General features: G+C 40.3%; 1 protein-coding gene and 1 long non-coding RNA gene across 4 annotated transcripts in view; one reads left to right on the top strand and one right to left on the bottom strand.

Moving 5' to 3' along the window:
- Positions 1–19280, bottom strand: part of LOC113017037 (RAS guanyl-releasing protein 2) — a 37195-nt gene that overhangs the window by 12897 nt on the left and 5018 nt on the right. For all 3 annotated transcript variants that reach the window (XM_026160295.1, XM_026160292.1, XM_026160293.1), the window contains exons 2-9: positions 11665–11798; positions 11420–11522; positions 11125–11181; positions 10728–10859; positions 10052–10202; positions 8791–8964; positions 4253–4369; positions 3591–3872 (exon numbers count right to left, since the gene is read on the bottom strand). In XM_026160295.1, coding sequence (XP_026016080.1) covers positions 3591–3872; positions 4253–4369; positions 8791–8964; positions 10052–10202; positions 10728–10859; positions 11125–11181; positions 11420–11522; positions 11665–11734 — 1086 coding nt within the window. In that variant the 5' untranslated portion in view covers positions 11735–11798. The remainder of the gene's footprint in view (positions 1–3590; positions 3873–4252; positions 4370–8790; positions 8965–10051; positions 10203–10727; positions 10860–11124; positions 11182–11419; positions 11523–11664; positions 11799–19280) is intronic.
- Positions 723–8809, top strand: LOC113017073 (uncharacterized). The gene is made up of 3 exons (XR_003271396.1): positions 723–3535; positions 8242–8350; positions 8748–8809. It is a non-coding gene; the product is annotated as an uncharacterized LOC113017073 (long non-coding RNA).

The following is a 19280-nucleotide window of genomic DNA, read 5'->3' as shown; positions in this document are numbered from 1 at the left end:
CTGCAACACTTAGCAGCCTGCAGCCATTTATTGTTGCTAGCTGACGGAACTCAAAAGAAGTCACCTAATATTTCAGCTGCAAACCATTTCAGAACACTTGTCACCTGCTATATATAGTGATATAGAGTAACTGCATGCTTTCGTTCTGAAAAATATATTGCCACGTTGTCTGAGCGCACACCATTTATTGCAATCTTTTGCTAATTACTGCCCACATACGCACATTGAAACCTTTTATTTAATGGGCATTGATCCAGTTTCTTGTATGGTGCAATATAATATTGGATTCTTTAATGAAGGCAAAGGTTGTCATCACTTGACTTGTGTTAACTCTAAAGTCACATGATGTCAGCTGAAGTAGCTCCATTAAGTGACTTACTGTCAAATGTAGTTCAAAGCTGAGGATAGTCAATAAACATGGATCTATATGCATCTGTTAATTTGTAAGTTTAAAGACAATATATAAGCTTAATTACTTTATATTGTGAAAATTTAAAACAATAGCAATAATCCAAACACCTAAATCCAGGCATCTCATAACAACAATTTGTTGAATATAAATGTATTCACATATAGTTTCTGAACGCATCTGTCGAGTACTTAACACAAAGACCCTTTCACACAGAAACATATTTCTCAGAAGACCTGTTAAGCAGAGTCATCTCTTGCGTACAGAGCCATTATAGCAACAAGTGAGAGAGCAGCATCTATTTTTTGCACTTGTAAACACCATAGACATGTGGCATATACGGTCTATGGTTAACACATTTAGGTCTGCTGCTACACGTACTCGTCTACTGCATCCACGCTTGGCCTCGTACACTTTTGTTTTCCTTAAGTCCTACTCTCTCACTGTACTTGTGTGTCTTGTGTTTTAGTCAGCTGGGACAAAATTGCTAAATTATTTTCTTTTTATTGAACCGTGTCATTTCGAAGAATTCCAGACATTTCAGGGAAAAGGTTCAGTTGCAAAGCAAAGTACATCTGAAAAGCTGAAGAGAAAAATAACCTGCGTGGTTTGCTTATTTTACCTGTCTAAAATAAAGCATGCCTTCCCCTTTTCATTATTTTGAAGGATTTATTGACTTGCTTTCCATCTTATCGCTGCAAACCCAGCAGGCCTCATGCTAGATCAACTCCAATAAGCACTGGCATAAGATAATTGGATATTGACTCTGTCTAGCAAACTTTTTCTCTTGCCTCTCAGCTCCAGAAGCTGTCAAGTTATTTTCTTTTATTTTCACAGGAGAAAAAAGGAGAAACCAGCTGCAATCTCACAGCAACACCTGCTACCAGTAATTGATCTCCTTGGATTGTTTAAATTCAGAAAGCGCTTAAATTCAGGAGATTCTTGTCTGCATCTGCCAAAAATACTGACATATACACACACACACACTGGGTTGTGAAGTTGTAAAATGCCACTACCACCTCAGCTTTCAAACTAAAGAGCAGGTAGCAACAATTAAGGTATCATTCTCACTCACTGTTACATGATATTACAGTACATCCACTTTATTTCAAGTGGATGTGTAGTAAAATATTTGCTTAAAATATATTTCTTTATACTGACTTATTTAGTCATTGAGGTAAATCCAAAACATTGCCTTTTGTTTAAATTCCAGTTAGATTTTGGTCTGAATGCAAATCAGTTTAGTCTGTTTTCCCTGGGTAAATAAAAACAGCTGAGGATATCCTCACTGCTGTATATTTCCTGTGTGCTACTGTGCTCTCTAAAAACCCTCTCATTTCTCTCTCTATCAAAATGTTTGTCAACCACAAATTATGAGCCATTTCCTTTTGTTGTTGCAGAGTGCCACTAGTCAAAGCAGATGTCACTGACTGGCACCGTGGTAACATTGGTTACAGTCTTGCATTAGCCTGGTAGGGAGGTGTATACTTTTTACTTAGTTTTTTTTGTCTTTATTATTGTAAAACTACAAAACAGCCCAGTCCAAATGAATGTGGTCTCAATTAGTTATGTGTATAAAGCAAACATGTCCACAGAGTCAATTTCTTCCATTCCAGCCACTCTGCCAACATAGGCCAGACCAAAGATCTGTCAAAGGACATCAGGGACATGATTGCAGCCCTGCACATAGCTGGAATGGGCCAGAAGACCATCAGCAAGAAGCTTTGTGGGAAGGGAAAAGCTGTTGGTGCGATTTCTCAGAAATGGAAGAAATATAAAATTTCCATCAGTCACCTTTGATCTGCAAGATCATGCCTCACAGGGTGAGGATGATCATGAGGAAGGTTGTGGATGGGTGAAGATGGGTTGTGAATTGGTCTTCCAGCATAACAGTGACCCACAATATAGTCTCCAGATCTCAAAATGAAAAATTCAGCATTGGTTCAAACAATTAATTCCGCCACTGTATTTCTGTTGATCTGGATAACCAAGTAAGAATCGTATGAAAATGAAAATGTCACAATGTCACTATGTTACAATTTTAATTAAACTGATCCTAAGCAGGCTTTAACACAAAGGTCTTTGTTGTTACTTTTTACCCAAGCTTCACCTCTTCACTAAGTTTTATTTAAGCCTTTGTATCACCTTGCTAGCAAGTATAGCAATACACATGACAACAAACAGCAGTGAACGCATGCCTCCTCCTCAGTTCTTCCCTCAGTAAAGGAATAAATACAGCTGAGCTATTAGTACAGTGATCTCTTAGGTAAAGGGCTTTCTTGAAAAACTGTTCAGATTTCAAAGAAGAGACTGCTGCTACTGAGATCCCCTTGGGTACTTTCAAAGCTAAAGCAACCTGACAGGGAAAGCTTTTTAGTCTAAAGGAATAGACATGAGGTTTCAGTCCAGGTTAACAACTTAAAGTTCAGTGAAAACGATGCTGCAGGGGTTACAACTCTCTGTCCCTGATAAAGAACAATGAGTCACTTCAAACAGTGGAACTGGGCTAGCAGTGTTACGAAAGTGAAAACAACAATGCTGACTTAAATGCCCTCTTTAATGTTCTCTGCACCCAAGCGTTAGCATTAAAGCTAACGTACGATGCCTTTTTCTTTTTTACCCATTTAGTTTTGTGAATTTTGCTCAGCCTGTGACACATTTATTTCTTTCCCTCCTGTACGGCTGTACAACATCATGTAAGTGCAAATGTAAGTAACCCAGCTTGTCTCGCTTCTGCTTCATCTTGCTGTTCATTTTCAGTGCATTTCCAATCAAACGCTTAGTAACCATTTCTCTGTTATGCCACTGTGGACCACATCTGTAAATCCCATTTGCTTTGTGATTGAAGGTTCATGTTTTGAATCTTTTCCTCTACACATGATCTCTGACTTTTGTCTGTGCACAGATTTTGTCCCAGCTGGCTACAGTCTGTCTGACCACGAGCCAGTCGAATCACAGCAGAACAAAGTCAAACAGACTGCCTGCTTCACTGGCTGGAAATAAAATGTTTCCTCCTACTACCTCCTCACAGCCGTCTGGTTGACAAACAAATGCCACTTCATCATGACTAACTTGATTCGGGACCTGATTTGTCTCTTATTACCCCTTTAACTGCTTTCTGTAGAGGTAGGTAATTGAAGCCAAACATTTCTCTTGGACTCGGAACAAACTTTATACCCACTGTAAGTAAGTTGAGCAGGTCTGTGTTGGCATCGACGTTAGGTGGCGTGGCCTGAATGAGCGCCAGCTCTTGAAGGATAGCGTACAGCTGCTGGGTTTTTGCCAGGTTGACTCGTGTCTTCTCTTTGTCGGCCCAGTCTGGCAGTGCCACATGCACAGCTATCAGGTCTTTCAGGTGCACGCCAAGAATTGGGAACCGGAAGCCGGAGCATTCAGAAAAACGCTTGCGGTACTGACTGTAGTTGCCACATGATGTCACCAGTTCAATTAAGTTGTTAAAAACCTGTCGTAGAGTGAAAGGAATATAGGTTTGAGGAGCAGAAAAGAGAATGCCTGTCTCAAAAAAGATTGATTTGGAAGCATCACAAATATTGTCGAAAACTTTGCTCCAGATGGACTTGCATAACTGTAACTCGCCCAACTGTTGCATTTAACTTTCTAGTCATGTGACTCAAATTCATAGTTCTAAAAAGACACTGTGTAGGAGTAATGGGCACAGACAGGGAGCTTGGTACCGCTTACACAGAAGATGCTGAATACTCAATCAGGAAGCATTATCACTTATTAGCTCAGCGCACAGACATGCAGCGAACATTGAATTTGTCTGGTAGCGCCTGGTTGCGGTTGCCAGAAATAGATGACAGATGGCTGCAGCTACTGCACCTTGTTGGTCTCTGCACTGATGTGAGCCTGCGTGTCTTTGAGACGAGAGATGGAGCTGTTGCTGAGGCCGCCCACTACCGCCATGAGTGTATTGAAGTTCTGCAACTGTAGCAGCTTCTGTGAACGGAGGAGGAAGAAAAATTAGGAGTGAGGGTGAAAGAAGAGATATTTTATGAATGTGTAAGACACTGCCAAGAGCAACCTGGCCAAATTTTTTTTTTAAGGCGGAGAGAGAAAAAGATAAAGAAGGGTGGTATAAGTTATGAAAAAAGACTTACAGGCAGTCAGAAAGATGCAGCTATGGAAATAAATGGTTACAGGGTGAAGAGACTTCTGGGTTAGATACTGAAAGAGTTTAGCAGGCCAAATACACATCCACACATAATCTGAATACCAAGAATTTAGTGAATGCTCTAACCTGTCTATGTCAAAGTTAAGCTAACTCTTTGTGAATGGCGCTCTGTGGGGCTGCTCGCTGCCCTTCAGACTGCTGGCATCTCAGTGAAAATCAATGAGGTCGCTGCTGCGTGGGAGGGCTGCCAGAGGGGATCATTTGATTCAGCTCAAACAACCTTTAGAATCAATTTGCAAAGCAGTATGGAAAGCAGGCCATCATTTGCAGAGTGTAGCTGCACCACGCATACATGTGTTCATCAGTGATGCCTGGGAAAGGTTTCACTGTCAACATGCCACACCTTTCCCTGTCACCTAAGAGTTAGCACACAGTGGACTGGTGATGCGGTATGCTTATCAAACGCAGGTGGAACATTCACAAAGAACACAATGTGCAATAAACTGAAGGCAGCCACGTTCACAATTGAATTTATAATGCAAGTGTGCAGTTGAGAAAAAAACACTAATGAGCATGAGTCATTTGTGATGGGCTCCCAGTAGGATGCCGAAATGGGACACAACCAGCAGAGGGAAGCTTTAGGAAATGTCAAGTGCAATAAGACTGCCTCCTGTGCTGCCTCTGAATACATCTGAAGCCAGCATGTGTTTGCCCTGGGATACATCAGAGAATATCAAAGTTTGTGGCATTTTAAATGGGCGGAAAATGAATGAGGAAATTTTGTGGAGGGTTTGATCTTCTCAGATGTGTATGCTCTAATTTTGGCCCACTCTTAGCCTTATTGGAGGACTTTGGGGCATAAATCGCCATTTAAGGTCATGCAAAGCATCTTAATCGAATTTAAGTGCAGTACAGTTTGTTTCAGTCCTGCATAATCCTGCACAAAGTGTGCTTGAGCTTCAGTGCACAAACTGATGGCCTAATACATTTGACTCTTCCAAAAGGTTCAAATTTTGTCTTGTCAGTCCACAGAATATTCTCCCAAAAATCTTTGGGATAATCAAGATGTTTTTCAGGTTTTTTTGTTTGGTTAGTTAGTTGATTTGGGGGAGGTTTAGATAAATGAGAAATCGGCCTCTGTGTTCTTTTTGGTCAGCAGTGGTTCTATCTTTCACGGCTCTGTACATTCAAGTGAGGAACTAGATTGTGTTAAGCTTTGCTGATGCATTGGACACATGTTTGCAAACTGGCTTCATTCACGGCACTGCCCCAGAATCTGAATATAAAGAAGTTGAAATGTGTGGAGTTGGTGTAAGGTGTTTCATGGGAAAGATAGTTACTTTGGTTTTAATCATTAACTGCATAGACAGCCATGCACAATCATCCTAAGAGGACCAAAAAAAAAAGGGAATTTAACACTAAGCATTGGCTTCATTAAAATGTCTGCACAGATCAGCTGAAGTTCTGTATTCATGAATTCATTCTACTTAATAAAGCCACAAATTAACCTTCACCAAACAGGGTTAGCTGTGCAGCTCATGTTACCATGGTTATCTGCTCTGGTTGAAACTGAGCCAGCTTTGTATGTGAGGATGTTCTCAAGCACAGCGGTCCTTTAACAGTAAAATCAGAATCAAGCCGCAATTTCCAGGGATGAAAAATGAAGCAAACGGGAAATGTGAAACACTGCAGTTCCTATAATGGCCACTTGAAGCTGGCTCTAAAAGTCAGACTTTACAGAATTAAAAAGCATAGCCTGGGACAGAGAACTGTTTTAACCTCTGCGAATCATTTCCCCATCATAATAACTGTAAGGAGGGTGAACAGCTTCTGTTAAGACTGACAGCTGGGCTTGAGGATACTTTGATTAACAGGTGTGTTAGTACTTGTAGTTGGAGATACTCAGTCTGTGCTGTGTTTCACCTCCTGTAATTCCACTAGCTCAACTTGACATCTGGGTGATGTCAGTTTTGATGAATCTAGCTTTATACACACACTAGCATTCTGAATGTGTACACATTTGAGCAAAGTAAGTATAATTGCATTATCGAACAGCCAGCAAAAATAAAATGAAGCCTAATGGCAAGTCATTCTTTTCAAATAACTGAAGAACAAAGAGTTCTCTGGTGATGGCAGTGAGTCAGCAGTGTGGGGATCACCACCGTTATTACGAAGGATCTCATAACAAATGAGAATATCCACCTAGCAGCTGGAAGGCTGTTTCAATCCACAACCACAAAGGCCAATGTGTATTCAACACAACAAATGTCATCAGAGCACATTACAATTCATCCAAGGGATGCACACTTCAGTCACTGCACTGCTTTAATATTGTGGATAAGGAAACACGCTTTTTATTTTTGATTAGTATCAATCCAAATTAAACCACTGACAAATATAAAAGAGTTTAATTGGTGCACAGAACATCATGTGACCAGCTGACTGGCCAATAGACACTGCTGTTTGATGGCGATCTTTGGATCGGGCTGCACAGAAAGAGCTCATTATCCACCGTCTGCACAACCGAACTTTAGTTGTTCATACTGTCCTCACCTCTAAAGTATCTAGCTCCCTGAAACACTCAAACAACCTTAAGTGTTCAGTTTGAAACACTTGGGAGAGCTCTGCTGGGCTTCCCCTGATAAGAACCCTGCAGAGGTGTTAGATTGCTGGCGTACCTCAACAGAGCACATTATGTGCGTCTAGCATGTGTTCTGCTGAAGATGAAATAAATGGAGAACGGGAGTAGACCTAAGCGACTCATAAAGATGAAAACAAACCCACACTAGACTTGCAGTAAGTAATGAGCATGCATTCACAGAGCACTGCAGGCTATTAAGATGAAAATTCTTTTTCTGCACTTTCTATGGCTGACTGAAGCTTCCTCTTAACGGCTTAGATGACTGAGTTGTCGCGTGGAGGGGAAACTCAGCCCATCTGGCAGACCGAACCAAGCGATAACATCAAGCTGAACTGAAATCAATTACAGAGAAGCCCCGGGTGCCACTTAAAGACATGCGTCTGTAGTGAAAGGACGACAGTCTCCAGACATATGATTGGAAAACCATACAGCGCAGCTAGCTGGCAGTTTCTTCCAGGAAATTGTGGAAGTATTAAGATTAAGTGAAGATTAGGATTAGAGCGATCATGACATGCAGACGACCATAACGCTATAGCGAATGAGTACAGAAACAGGAAGGTGGGCACAGTTTTCAGTCATATTTCTCTAGTTGGAAACTAGATTCCTCCACTACAAAACATCATAATAATATTAATGAAGCATTTATAGAAAAGCAATTTTTAAAAAAAGAAATAATTGCAATAATTCTGTCAGTCAAGTGTATCTACAACTGTTTTGTGTGTCTGTTGTCTTTTTTGGCAAATGAAAAATGTTCAAAATACAAGTTTATGGAGGTGGTAAGAGAATCTTTAAGCATAAGTGTACAAAGGTAAACAGAAAGAAAAATCAGTTGTCTGTAGCATATGTGCAAAATAAATATTTCATTTTTAAATATCACCATTGCCATAAATATCATATTTTCCTGAAACCCTCTAAACTCAAGGCATGACTGTAGGGCAACAGGTCAAGCTTTATGCTAAAAACTCTGCTGCAATTTTTTCTACTCTGTGTGATGTAAATATGAGAGGATATTTGTAATATGGTCATGTCAGACACGCAGCTCTTTCTGCATCACAGAAGCCCACCCACTGTTTCCAGGGGTCAGCCAGTCAGAAGTAAGCTGACTGAAGCTTGTTTCGGAAGGTGGATGAAGTCATGGACTGCACCAAGACTCAGCGTGAGATAAGTAAGGATTATTTGGTACTGTGAGTCACAGAGAACTACTCTGGTAAACTACAGGAACAAAAAAAAACCATAGATAGCTGGAACTGAGCCCAAAGATCTCCTTTATTTTTAAAAGATGCAAAATTGGCAGCAGCATTATCTCACTGAGCAGGGAGCTTGGAATGCTAATACCTCCAATGCCATTTTTGAATTAATGTTCCCTTTTTCACACAGTTGTGCTGCTAATGGGAAATCCTAGTATATTTTGCATTTGTTTGCAAGTCATAAGAGATCCTCGGTGACTTTTCCACTTCTCTCTGCTCCTCCTGGTTTTCACAGTTGCTTCCAAATCACCTTTCCTGCTTTTTTCTCTCTGCCCCCAACAATCACCCACTAACACTCTCTATCCATGAACCCAGAACCGCCAAGCTTTCCCGATTGTAACAGACCCAGCAGACAGACCTGTGCCACTCGGATGAAATGGGAGATAACAGCAGCTCTCTGCGGGGCGGTGGGCTTGCTGAGCACCATAAGCTGGATCCATTGTGAGACGCTGTTAAAGAGCGTGATGAAGCGCTCTAAGATGGGGTTATCCACCGTGCAGCCATGCATCACAAAGCTGTGGTAGTCCTGAAACTAGAAGGAGAAGTAAAGCATTGAAAGCCTTTATCTATTTAAATTACAGTACATCATATTCACATCCCACAGCAATTCTGAATATTAGAAAATGCCTGACGACAAACATATATGCAAAGGCCTTTCTCTTGTTTTGTATATATTCCTCTTGATTGTAGACAGTCTCCTATGTCCATACAGTAAACCTGGATATGCAGTTGGTTTGCTTAGCTGAGCACAGAACTTTAAACAATGAAATAACAAGACTGGATACAAAATACAGACGCAGTCTGAAATGAGAAGTACCGTAAGCCTGCATTATTTCTAATAGTCAAAGCAGGCGGAGACTCATCTGTTTCCAAAAAGAAATATTATCCAGTATTTATAACCTCAGCAGATCCTTTCCCGATTCATTTATGGTCTGATTTGTTAGTTTCAAGTGTCTAATAGAGCTGCATGTCCAAGTCAAATTTGGATTAAAATTGCCACGAGACAGAAAACAATTAAGGTATTGACAACTTCCTATCACATGAGCATCTAATGCTGTATCAGTCCGATTAGCCCCACAAACACTGGATGACGCCATTACGTCTGTCTAATGCAATCTATGGGAAACAGCAAGCCTGGTTTATGAAATTATATTATTATATTAACTGTCTGTAATCAGTCAAATGCAGACAAATAATATTGTGTAATTACAGCTGTACTCGTTGTTAGATCCTCATTAATTCCATTTTTTGTTTCCTTTTAGGCAAAACTCTATTTTAGCAGAGCCATGAAGACAAAGACAAAAGAAACGCCATTAACACTGTCCCTACTGTGCCACGAGCATCATCCCACTGGAATAAATTATCAACAAAAAGAATCCTCAAGCGTTTAATTCTGCACAGACCCAGTCATTTCTTTTGCCTCCTGAAATAGCTCTCAAATTGAACACTATTTCCAGTCACTAAATATAATTACTGCCCAGTTAAAGTTGATTTTAACAACTATTGCTTAGCAACTGCAGTGAGCCTTGAATCATGTAAACACAGAGTTACTTGAGAATTTAAGAGCTGTAAACATCACAGTAAAAAAAAAATAAAAACAGAGCCATGGTCACACTGACCAGGATCTTGCAGAAGGATTTGTATTCCAGATAGGTCAGGTGTTCAGCCAGTTCACAGGAGTCGAGGTGATCAAACAGCAGGGACATTTTCCTCTTTTTGGACACAGATGGGACACGCTGGGTCACCTGCCGCTTCCATTTATATGACGGCCTGAGAGGGGAGAAAAAGCACGGTTGTCTCTTTTAAGGTCTTTTGGAACTGCACCATAAAAAACTACACAAGGATCACTTTTATAGCCGCTGCAAAAGTTACAGCTGGCCTTTAAGGGCTGTTGGGGAAAAAAAGGAAAAACTACCATGAGAAAATGATGATAGTACAATGTGTCTACAATATAAAAAGCCCTGAGAAACCTCATATTTGTAGACTGAACTACAACTCTCCAACTATTGCTGTAGAAGTTATTTTTAGAAGGCTATTCCCCTGCTTATTCTAAGATATTCTGGCATAGAAATCAAATCAGCTCCACGAATTCATTTCCTTGGAGCAATAAAAGAAAGCGGAGCCATATAGAAGTGGCATTTCTCAGAAAAGGACAGGTCACTGGCCCTGCATAGCACAGCTCAGCAATTTCAAATAACAGGCAATAAAGGGCTTGCTGACATAAACATCGGCAGATGGGGACACTCATTCAAACTGTCAACAACACACGCAGCATTCAGCGGCCTATTCACTCACACGCTGTCCAAGTCAATGAGCTGACTCTGCCTCTCATTGCCCTCAGTGGTCAAGAGGTCTTTATAGTCTTTGATCTGGTCTGCCAGCTCCGGGTTCAGATTGAACTCTGCGGGAAACTCAGAAATCCAGTACCTGGAAGAAAGAATAAAGGGAGAGAGAGAGAGGTGAGCGTGATGGCATACACTGAAAGGACTGGGCTGTGGTCAACTCATAATTTAAAATAGCATTATAGTTTTGGTATTTGATGAAACAAAGCACCTAATTGGAGCACATGAAGAAGACCATAGAAAAAACTAGAAAGGATAAAAGGATAAATGGAAATGACACTTGGAAAGATCAAAGATCTCTTAGAAAAAGGCAACGAGACGAGCAGAAGTCAGAAAAGATGGTTTGTTACTTGACGAGGTGGCATATTTTTGTTCGGCGCTCATCGGTGCAGCCATCCTCTTGAGATCTGATGCTGAGGTCAAGGTGCAACCGAGCTGCTCCTCGCAACACTACAACAACTTCTTCAAAAATCTCATTTAGATTTCACAGATTTAGAAGGGGAACAAAGTCTGGCACTATTTCCATTGCTCTGTGCATTATGTGTGAAAAAAGATATATTCATAGGCAGCATTCTTAGAAAAACACTGAGCAAAAAAAACATAACATTTGTCACTGATGTAAGAACACTCAGAGGTGAAGGATACTTCAGCACAAGCTTCTTGGCCAGGTCAGCTGAAGGGATATACCAAGGGTGCATCATGAGGAACATGCGGACCAAGGATGCATCCTTCAAAGTGCCCTTCTCATCTATGAGGAAAAACAGGGAGTCACCTGTCATTAAGAAGATACCTCAGCATGTTCAATTTGTGCTTGTGTTTTTTATTCTACTGCCTCCCTTTACAAGCAGATGAATAATTCATATAAAAGAAATAATACTTAAATAACCAACCAAAGGCTTTGATGCAGGCTTCCACCAGCTCGTCCACAGTGGCAGACTGTTCCGATAATATGGACTCCATCGTAGCTGTCCTCTCAGTTTTCCCCCTCGTTTACCTCTCTGTGGTTTGAATCTGTTGGTTCTCACTGAACACAAAAGGAGATGAAAAGAGAGGGGAGTAATTATTAAGTAAACACAGGGGAAGCAAAACTTACTCTGGCTACTGCAGCACACTTAAAATAGCTGTGTGGTTAGTTCTTCTATATCCTGTTCAGCACTGCAGAGTGGCATATTCATTGCAGTAAGTTAACTGGGACATGTGCCTGTCAGTGTCATCTGATATGATGGTTAAGTATGGCCAAAACACATTCATGGTGTCAATGTGCAAAATCTGCAATGAACTCATTCTACTTATAGAAGCACCTTTTAAGTGACCCAGTTTTCGGGGTTAACAGTTTAAAGTTTTTGCAGTCTGTTAGTGTTGTGTGTGGGGAAATGAGTTGGTGAATTAGGGCTTTAGTTTACAGGGAACAGTTGCACCAATCAGTCTTTACCAAGCCTGGTCCTCACAGCAAAGGCCGGATCTTGATATCAGGACCAATCAAACATAAACCTAGTCTTAACTACACCTATAGTGCATTACTGAATATGAATAATTAGAATATCAACATATCCTAATTAGCGATCCAAGCTGGCGGCACTGAATTTAAACAGAAGTAAAACTGCAAACTTTTAATCCGTACTGCCAATCCTGTTTATTTCTGACTCCCTAAATAAGTCGTACACAGAAAACTGATCAGGTTCTATCCATGATTGTGTTTTTTAAATATTATGCTGTATTCATAGTGATACCTGCATGGATCTACTTTGCTAAGAACCAAAACAAATCCTGCTTTTCCTGCCTTTGTCTGGAACCCACTAACTCGAGAAGGACATCACTTCCTAACAAAGGTTTCTGGAATGCAGTACTAGTCTTAGCTATTTATATGAAGGCTCATGTGACTATCATTATTGTCTAACAGCAAGCACTGTGTTCCAAATTTGTCAAATTTGTGGGATCGATAAAGGAATAAACAAAAAAAAAAAGAAGGCAATACCAAGAAGCCAGGGATTATAGTCCGTTTGAGGTCCTCATGAGACATATGCACACCTGAGCACAAAATACTGTCAGCTGAAGAGCATGAAGGCTACTTGTGTAGATTCTCACCCACAACAAGAACACAGACTTCTATTAGGGCCATTAGCATCTAGAATGCCAAGATATGACCCACTGCTGCAACTGCTCCAGTGGTTGGTCATTTGCTTCTCATTGGCCAGACAATTGCTGTGATTACTTCTATCTATACTGCAAATTCACAATAGTAGATTTCTGCTGACCAACATTATCTTTGACTACAGCCTCATAGAAAATGTTTTATATTTTGATACACTGGTGGCAAAATGCAGAAACAATAGGTATTTGGACCCATGTGTGTAGCTTGTGTCCGCTGCAGCGAGTAATCAAATGACTATTTACACCGTTAGTAGATGACCAGCTCTACTTCCTAAACTACAGACGCCCAATTTTTACACGATTGATTACAAAATATGACCCTTTTAAAATTGTTTTGCCCAGAAGTTTACATAAATATTTGCGTTACATCTTAACCAGCTGAACAAATTACTGCTTCGATAATAAATTGTTTTCAGACTGCGGCAATGCTAGTTTTGTATCAGTAAAGAATCAGATCTATAATCCTGGCTGATTGTTTCGTCAAACTAAAATCAGTTTTTACATTTACACACCAATTCTATGCTTTATAACTGCACTTTGGAGCCAAGCATAATAAACAGTTTTCACCGATGTGTGTGGCTTTTCTATCAGACAGATACTAAGCCACAAGCCCAATCAGCAGGAAACCACTATTTATCTTTTCCTGACATGCTGTAATGCTGTCTGCAGCAGGCTATAAAAAAGTTTGATGAATATTTACGACACAATAGCAAATATTTTGACATGCGTTTCATTCTATCACATATTCATAGGAAACAAGCTAAAAATTTGCATCTGTGCTTTTCTTGATTTGGTAAGGTCTGGCTCCAAGTAACCATGGCAACAACAACTTAATGACCAGTTACTTTTTAACAACATATACACACACCTGAGCACAAAATACCTTCAGTAGAAGAACAAAAAAACTATTTTGGAGTAATCCCAAATTCTTTACTTGTGTCTCGATCAGTAAAATATACCATCTTCCAAGTTATGACATGATTAATTGGTCAAATGTATCCATCCATCCATCCATTCATTAAAGAAACTAGTAATTTTGATTCATTTTTATATAGCCCCAGATCAAAACATTGACGGCCCAGTGCAGTGAAAAAAGGATTTGCCTTCCCTCCTGATTTCTTACTTTATTTCATATTTGTCACACTGAAATGTTTCAGCTCATGAAAGATAATTGTAGTATTAAATAAAGATAACCCAAGTTAATCTAAAATGCAGGCAGACAAAAGGCTCCAAACCTACCTGGCCCTGTGTGAAAAAGCAGTTGCCCCCTGAGCCTGGTTGCACCACCCTTGGCACCAAGAACTCCAATCAAGCTTTTGCGATAACTGGCGAGGAGTCCTTCACATCACTGTGGAGGAATTTTGCCCCACTTTTCTTTGCAGAATTGCTTTCATTCACCCTCATTGGAGAGTTTTCAAGCATCAACAGCTTGTTTAAGGTCATTCTTTGACAGTCAGATTTTGACCAGGTCGCTCTGAAATCTGTTTGGTTTTTTGGGAATTCTTTGAGGCTTTAGGAGCTGGACTTGCAGATGTGTTTCGGATCATTGTCCAGCTGCATAATCCAAGTGGGCCTGAACCTCCAGGCGCAAACTGATGACAGTCTCCTGCAGGATTTTCTGGTCGCAAAATTCATACTTCCTTCAATTACAGCAAGGTAATTGAAGGAACCACCTTCCAGGTCATGAAGCAGCAGTGGACGATCACACTTCTACGGTGTCTGACTGTTGGTGGGATCTTCTTTTTATGAAATGCTGTGTTATTTTTATGTCAGATGGTTCTTCCCAGTCTCTTTCTTATTACTGAATCATGAACACTTTCTTTTAGTTGTTCTGGGTTCTGAAGTAATTTTGGGATGGTTCATCAGCGCTCCAAGGTTTCTCCATGATCTGATATCTCTTAGCCTATTTTTACTGTGTCAGACTCGACTCAGTTCAATTGAAATTATTTCTAAATAAAAAAATAAAAAAGGGTGTGGCTGTAATCAGGCCTGGGTGAGGCTAGTCAAACTAATTTCATGATAGATATTTTTTATCACATAGGGCCCGATAGATTTGAATAGCTTTTTTTTCCTGACTGAATGAAATTATTATTTAAAAAATATTTGATATTTACTCTGGTTGACTTTGTCTAATAGAAAAATTTGTTTGTGGTCTGTAACATGTAGGTGTAAACATTTTTTCATGACACTATAAGTGTAAAAGTGACACTAAGGTTAAGCTCAAGTAACAAAGTTAGGTAACAAAGTCCCCAACAACACACTGTGCACTGCTGTAACTTTATTTTAATGTGGTGGCTCTGTGAGTGTGAGAAGGGTGTGATGTGTATGTGTACGTATCCATTGTGCCTGACACAATGAAGCCTTTCACTGCACTGTCTCTGCCGCAACGCGGTGGGTGGACACACTCAATTACAGGCTTCACAAGCTGTCTCAGCCACGTTCTGCAGGGATGGTGGGGGAAGCAAACGTAGAGAAAGAGATAGAAGTATAATCCTCAACCGCAATTTAAATCATCACATTGTTAGGGCGATCAGCCACAGCGCTGATCAGTAGGCAAGATTAAACTGCTGAAACGATATGGTCAGATTACGGGAAGATAAATGGCGAACAACTAAAAAGGCTTTTGTGTTGCTGTAAATAGATATGAAAGTTTCAAGGTGGGTTGCTAAAGTCACCACAGGAAGTAAAGCAGTGTTGCATGTGAGTATTAAAACCTCAGCAAACAAACACCAAGACCTGTGATGCCTAGCTCAGAAAAAGGAGCCTACACTCCATCAGTATTGGCTCTGTGCACTGGCAGTTACGTCTGCTCGCATGTCATGAATATAATGAGAATGAAAATTGCCTTGAAGTCAATTGTTTCCTCACTGCAGGAGATAAGCCTGAGGATCATCTAGGTTTGAGCTGAGATGGCCTTGCCTGTGAAAAAATGTGCTCTTCTGTTTCACTTCTGCATTTTCAGTGTTTATTACAAAAGTGTCCATCCTCAAAACTGAATGAGGACCTAAAACCACTTTCTCCTTCTGTGTGGGGCCCATCTCTCAGGGGCTAAACAAAACAAGAAAGGGAGAAGCAGAGGTGTTTTAAAGTGTCACCAACGCTTTAGCAGAGTCTAGTCTGGCGCTGCTGAACACACTGTGCCCATCTTGATGATGATGGTATCTTCCAAATACACCATTCATCATCCTGCTGACAGGAACGCTTTGCCATTACCCAGAGAACAATGTTCTCTAAGTTTTTATATGAATTAAGACTGATCTGTCTTAAACAGGGTCCCTCCTCCCTTCTTTTCTAGACATTCTTTAAGTGTTTTTCCAGCAGCGTCTTTCTAATACAGTCCCGATATCTGCAAAGCGGCGAATTGATTGTAAAGAAGCACACACTGCGAGAGCTTTAGTGTCATCCTTGGTTGCCTGGTGACGAGGACCCGGGGCCATCGATCAGGCAGATTAAGGGGTGGATGGGGCTCAGCGGGGATAAAGGGAAGTTGACGGGTGCCTGGTCAATCCTGGCCATGCAGAATCTGCTGTGTGCTGCTGCTTTACTGGGCAGTGAAAAAGGTCACATCCTCCGGCTAGACGCAGTCAGACCCCCTTCAGACTACTGCCTCTCTCGTTTTCAATATCACGGTCACAGAATAACAGGCGAGCTGCTTTTCAGCTCATTCTCAACTTTACACCAATGCTTTTGAAGTTTGACCCATAACAGTGAATTCACGCTGACATATTATTGTTGCTACTGTTTAAGAATTGATGACTCCTGTTGGACACATTTAAAAGCACCTGAAATATACATGTAGTTAAAATAATGACGTTAACATAACTAATAATAACAAATAGTGGTTTTATAGGATGTCTGTGAAAACTGATATTCCAAATATGACGGCTTCTGTTCTGCTGCTCAAATGCAGAGTTTATGAGCTGACTTAAAGCAGCAGAACTCTTAATAAAAGGAGCTTATGCTAAACGCACACTTTTTCCAGCTATAGACATTAGAAGAAAACCGAGAGCTTAAATCTTTATTGACTTTCCCGTCTTAAAGTACTAACTGATGATAAGGCATTGACAAACAGGCAATAATCATGTCCATCGTCTTATCGACACTCCCATAATGGACTCAATTCCACGCTGATAAATGCTACATGCTAATTCACAATCATTGATTTAGTTCTATCCTCTCTCATTGGCGTTTGGGAAAAACAAGTTTTTTGTGGATAACAGTTATAAGAAAAGAGACACAATTTTAACAGAATTTGATTCTTTATTCAAATTGTCAATGCCATAGCAAGACTGATTGGACAGAGTCCCGTTTTTCAAGTACGTTTGGATGGATTACTACCAAATTGTACATTTGGGCCTCATATTTTGTGTGCTTACAACTTTTGTCACAACTTTCTTTAAGCAGACACACAAAGATGACCTCGGCTCTATGTTGTGTTTGGTGTGAATCTTCAGATATAAGCATGTGACATACTGAACAACATGGCAGACACATTATTAATTAATGGAGCATATTGTCATGCTGATGCTGCTTATAGCTGTCAGTCTTGTATGAACCTCAGTGTATGAAATAAATAAGTTAAGTATTCTTCTACTAAAACTTTAGCAAATATATAAGAGCTCTGAATTTGAGGCTACCGTGTAATAATTGTTTACAATAGTAAATGTTTCTTACTATTGTGTGGAAGAAATGCAAAAACAACACTAAAACATAGTTTTATAGTCTAGTCACATACTTTATGAATGACTTAAATAGCTACCGTGTTTTAAAGAAGAAAAAAAAGAGGCCAGATTTCCTATAAAACCTTTGATTATTTTCACCCGCGCGGGCTTTTCCTCCTATCTGCCTCCTTTTTACTTTTGCTGTTCCATTTTCCATTTTTGTGAACCACTTACTGGTGGGTAATGATGCTAAGACAGTTTTCCTTTCATCATATGTTACAGCTAGAAACTGTAATAGCATTACGTTTAGATTTCCACTAACAAATTTGGCCATGGAAAATGTAACATAACAGCAGGCACAGGCAGACAACCTTTTCTAATGATATTAGCTTTTAAAAAAAAAGTATATGATATTAAATCATATCTTCCTGTCTTTGACAGACTGTAATACGCGTACAAAAACCAGTTCTTCATACACACCACCCTTGTTTATTCCCCTACATCCCCCAGTTGTAGTAAGGGTGTTGCATGATGGGACAGATATAGTTCTTCAGAGTAGCTGGTGGCAGGCTTCTATTTAGAGACTGTAGGGTACTGAGAGCAGGAAGGGAAACATTTCCCTTTCCCTGGACACGCAGAATGCCACATCAGTGGGGGGGCACCGGCTGCAAACTGAGATTAGCAGCTACAGTTGCTCCTTAGGGAGGGAAGGGGTTGAAGCAGAGGGAGGAGAGGAGGAATGTTTGAATGGGTGATAAAGAGAGAGACTGGGAGGCAGGAAGAGTGTGCTTCAGCTCAGTAAAACACAAAAAGATACTGTTGGCCGAAGGAGGAAAGAGATTAAGTATAGAGGGTTAGTACTGACAGAAGACACAATGAGATATATGAAATTAAAGTGCAACTGGGAAATTTCTATAGGCACATGGAAGCACTCATGCTAATGCTTCTCAAAAGATTGAGAAAAGCAGCACTTCTTTGTAATCTTGAAATAACAGAGAGGGGAAAAGGAGAAAAATATGTAAATGTCCTCCTGCTGGGAGACAGCAGCTACCCACGTGGGATGTTGTGTTGTGTCCTTTAACAAATAAAGTCACGCATCCTGCTCCACATCTGGCTCAAATTAATATCTTATATCTCCCATTTCTGACTTCAAATGAAAAACGTAACGCAGGAGACAGAGAGGACATCGTGGCTGATTTCATGTGTTATATTGTATGCCTCCTGCCACCACCCCCCCAAATGCGACAATGCATCATTGTGTCAGATTGTTTTCACTGCTTTGTGTTCAAGCTTCCTGCTCAAGTATGGGTCCTTTACCAGATGTGAAAGTTTGCTTCACAACAAATACCGGAAGGGTGTGCTGCTATGTGTATGTGAGATGTGGCAACTTCTTCTGTTTGTCCACACTTTTCTCTTTTTTTGCTACCTTATTACAAACACACTTGTACAGAGCGGCTTGAGTAAGTGTTATGAATAATTTTTTTCACACATATTTCCTCTATATGCTAGAGTTTTTCCTCACTCTGTCATTTATCCCTCTGACACACAAAACTTCCTTTTCAAACCTCACTGCGTGATGAGTAAAAGATGAGGCCACATGGCGTATTGTGTGAAAGGCCCAATGTGATACATCATTTTATGGAATTCTGCATTTGGGTTTGATTCCTGCCAGCTGTCTATTAACTTCAAAGCAT

The sequence above is a fragment of the Astatotilapia calliptera genome, chromosome 3, assembly GCF_900246225.1.
Source record: "Astatotilapia calliptera chromosome 3, fAstCal1.2, whole genome shotgun sequence".
Classification (NCBI taxonomy): Eukaryota; Metazoa; Chordata; class Actinopteri; order Cichliformes; family Cichlidae; genus Astatotilapia; species Astatotilapia calliptera.
Note: the sequence above shows the minus strand (reverse complement) of the source record. Positions and strands in the feature narration are given on the sequence as shown.